This window comes from Aphanomyces invadans, assembly GCF_000520115.1.
Source record: "Aphanomyces invadans strain NJM9701 unplaced genomic scaffold supercont1.252, whole genome shotgun sequence".
Taxonomy (NCBI): Eukaryota; Oomycota; class Saprolegniomycetes; order Saprolegniales; family Verrucalvaceae; genus Aphanomyces; species Aphanomyces invadans.
In genome coordinates, this window is record NW_008580397.1 from 1 (window position 1) to 3,279 (window position 3,279).

Genomic DNA, 3,279 nt, shown 5'->3' on the forward strand with positions numbered 1-3,279 from the left:
TAATGATTTGGCGAAGTCATTCGATGCTGTCGGGCACTGTAAATTCTGTCGTCGTCTGTACACTTAATTTGCCCAAACTATAGTAATCTATACATACAAGTCCTACATTAGTAGCACCTACAAATCAAGAACGAATACTTCCTCTGTTCCAGATTACTTGTGACATTTCTCATTTCATCGACCCCGAAAAATCAATTCTTCACGAAACTCGATGCAACAAATCACGTTTGAAAGATAATGAAAAGTTAGATGGTGTGTCTATTGACTGCAAGGGAGAGAAAGGAAGAATTCGCGCCCAAAAGCAAGAGTGTTCAAACAGGTCCGCATTAAAAATCCGAAATCAATATTTTACTTTTCAATAGTACGGGACCTATGAGCATCGACATCATGAACACTACGCGCGATTGACGTGAGCTCTCCTTTGAGGAGAAGTTGGAGGTAGTCGCCCACCTTCATCAATCCATGTCCACTGGGAAGGTGGCTCGAGGTGCAATCTTGGCAACGTCCCGCCATTTAAACGTACACCGAGTGACCGTCACACGGGTGTGGAACCAATTTCTGCGCAACAACCGAATGCCATCCGCCAAGCTTGGCCGGGTTGGCCGAAAACCTATGCACACTGAAGAAGAGATAACTGATCTCATCCGCGACGTACCTGAGGAGCAGCGACCAACCAAATCATGCGTGACATCGCTCAAACAACCGGTCTCACAGTGTCCACCATCCACCGCAGCTTCCGCAGGGGCACGCTACAGCGACACTCGTCCAGACTGAAACCATTGCTCACCGTTTGGAACATGCTCTGGCGTGTCGAGTTTTGTCGATCGCAAGTCCGTCGCTGCGCTCCGAACAACGCGCTCGCGGTCCCTGCCGACCTCGCCGCCGGCGCAGACGAATCCCCCGATCCTTCAGCCTCTTCATTCGAATTTCACGGCATGCATGACGTTGTGCACCTGGACGAAAAATGGTTCAATGCGGACAAGGACAGGCGAAAGGTCTACCTTGTCAAGGCCAGTAGCTTGAGCGCCGGGCTGTCAAGAGCAAGCGCTTTATTTCAAAAGTGATTTTTTAGGCCGCTGTGGCGCGTCCAAGATTCGACGGCGAGCACGGTTTCTCTATTTGATGGTAAAATCGGCATGTGGCTATTGGTGGAGTTCAGACCAGCCGTCCGTGGCTCGCGCAATCCCATTCTATAAAGGGCATGTTGGAGAACTTCCATCCATTGAACTTGATTGATCCTTGAACTACCTTCACTTGCTGGGGACCAGAGCTGTGTCCATCAATCAATGATACCTTTCTTGTTTTTGATGAATGCGTCGCACAGTCGGCGTCGACACAATGAATTCGTTGCTCCACTGTCAACGAGAATTCGTGCTTGTTTTCCATCAATTGATCCTTCTGCAATCATCAGCTTGTTCTCGCGGGCTTGGTCCTTGCTTTCTGCCACTTTCGCAGAAATCACATCATTTCTTCGTCGCTGTCTTCAATATCTTCCACTTCAGGGTTGTGTTGGTGGCTGGTCTGTCAGCGCTGATTGCTACGTTGGTTTGTTGGTCAGCTGGCAGCGGCTACTTGTACTCGTTGTTCGTTTTTTCGTCTAGCGCCTCAACATTCAGCGATTCTGTGACCCATTCTACCACAGTTGAAGCATCCTCTGGTTGGTCGTTGGTTCGCAAGCGGGATCCTGTTCATTTGGGCGTTATCGACTTCCATGTCGTCTTCTTCTCGTAGGCGCGGCTGTTGCTGAAAGCTACCGTGTCTTGGTCCTGGCGTTGGCTGGTAACGGCGATTTTGATGACCTTGGTTGCGTCCGTAATGTCCTTGGCGATGGTCGCGTCGGTCTTGATGATGGTTTCCTCTGGGGCGATATCCAAGCGAAAACTGTGACCGTTCAAAGTCAAGGGCCGTCTGGATGGCGCTTGTCACGTTGGGGCATCGACGGTACTGTACTCATGTTCGGGTGTGGAGGCCTCGCTGGAAATGGCTGACCTTGTCTCGTTTAGTCATGTCACAGATTTGCGTGCAATTGCGTCAGAACTTGCCAACATAATCAGCTAAGTCATGGCAACGTTCTTGCTTCAGCGCATACAGCTGGTCGCGAAGGCGGTCTTGAAGGTCTTCAGGTTCAAATTCTGCTCGTAGTTCTTGCTTCAGTTCTTGCAGTGTGCTCGGTGACCTGTTCGTCGTGCGCAATCGGTCTTGATACTATGCTGCAGCTTGTCCTCGGAAATTGGTAACCACAATTGCAATACATCGGGCATGGTTTACTTCGTCTTGAGTCGGGTCGATGTTCTTCGCATGAAAGACCACACTACTGCCTACTTAGGACAGTAACTCGAGTGACAAGGGACGCCGAGGGACACCTAGGGACAATGAGGAACCAAGAAGTGCTACCGAACGTAACGACTCCGGTTCTTTTTGGCAGAGGGGCACTGAGTCCGGATAGAAAGCCGGATAACGCGGTGGAGAGGAGACTTGGGAGGTTGGAGGCAAATTGCAGAATGAATTAGAACACAGGATCTATCTCAAGCACATCCTTCCGATGGCTGACGCCATCGCCTAGAATCGTTGAATTTAAGCATGTGGCCTCGTTCATGCTGCTCCTCTTCCTTCGTACGTCACTTAATGCATACTCAACGCAAGAGCTATGACTTGCGGTGAATCTTCTACTCGTAGTTGTCCGATATGAGTTGAGATGGGTCGGGAAGACTCCACATCCTTACACACACCGTGCATAAACTGCTCCTCCGATCCACGCCACGGTGCATTGCACAACCCCTAGCACTCGATCCAGCCCTCGTGTCCGTGTGCGGATTGTGTGGCCACTGGCTTCAGCGAGAACTGTCGGTCATCGTCCACATCAACGGCCAAGACAGAGGTCTGCGCGCGTTCGTGCGCAATTAAGTTCATTTCGTTTGTCGTGATCTGCACGTTACTCGATGTGTAAGCGGGCGCAGAGGAAGGTGCGCCAGACTTGGTAAAGTGGAGAATGAATTAGCAGCGTTAATCCTATCTAACGCTACAGCTAAGGCACGCAAGCCAGTCATTCGAGGGGGCTTGCAAACATGCAGTAATCTTGAAGTGGGCAAGTTCGCCAAGGAGTATTGGCGAACGTCGATGTCGAAATATCCGGATGTGTCCGGATGGTGTAACCCGGTTACACGATGTGCCCCTGACGCTCGAGCTGGGGATGCCCCCCATGCCTAGCGACGGCAAGGTGTCGTCGTATGTGGCAAACGTGCGTCGGCGCATTTGGGAGATGGCGGGTAGCCGCGACGG

General features: G+C 51.0%; 1 protein-coding gene across 1 annotated transcript; it reads right to left on the reverse strand.

The window, feature by feature from the left end:
• Positions 1–1,688: 1,688 nt before the first annotated feature.
• Positions 1,689–2,261, reverse strand: H310_15246 (hypothetical protein; the record flags this gene model as incomplete). Its single annotated transcript, XM_008883233.1, has 3 exons — positions 1,689–1,881; positions 2,090–2,205; positions 2,253–2,261. The coding sequence occupies 3 exons, from the start codon at positions 2,259–2,261 to the stop codon at positions 1,689–1,691; spliced, it is 318 nt and encodes a 105-aa protein (XP_008881455.1).
• Between the last annotated feature and the right edge of the window lie 1,018 nt (positions 2,262–3,279).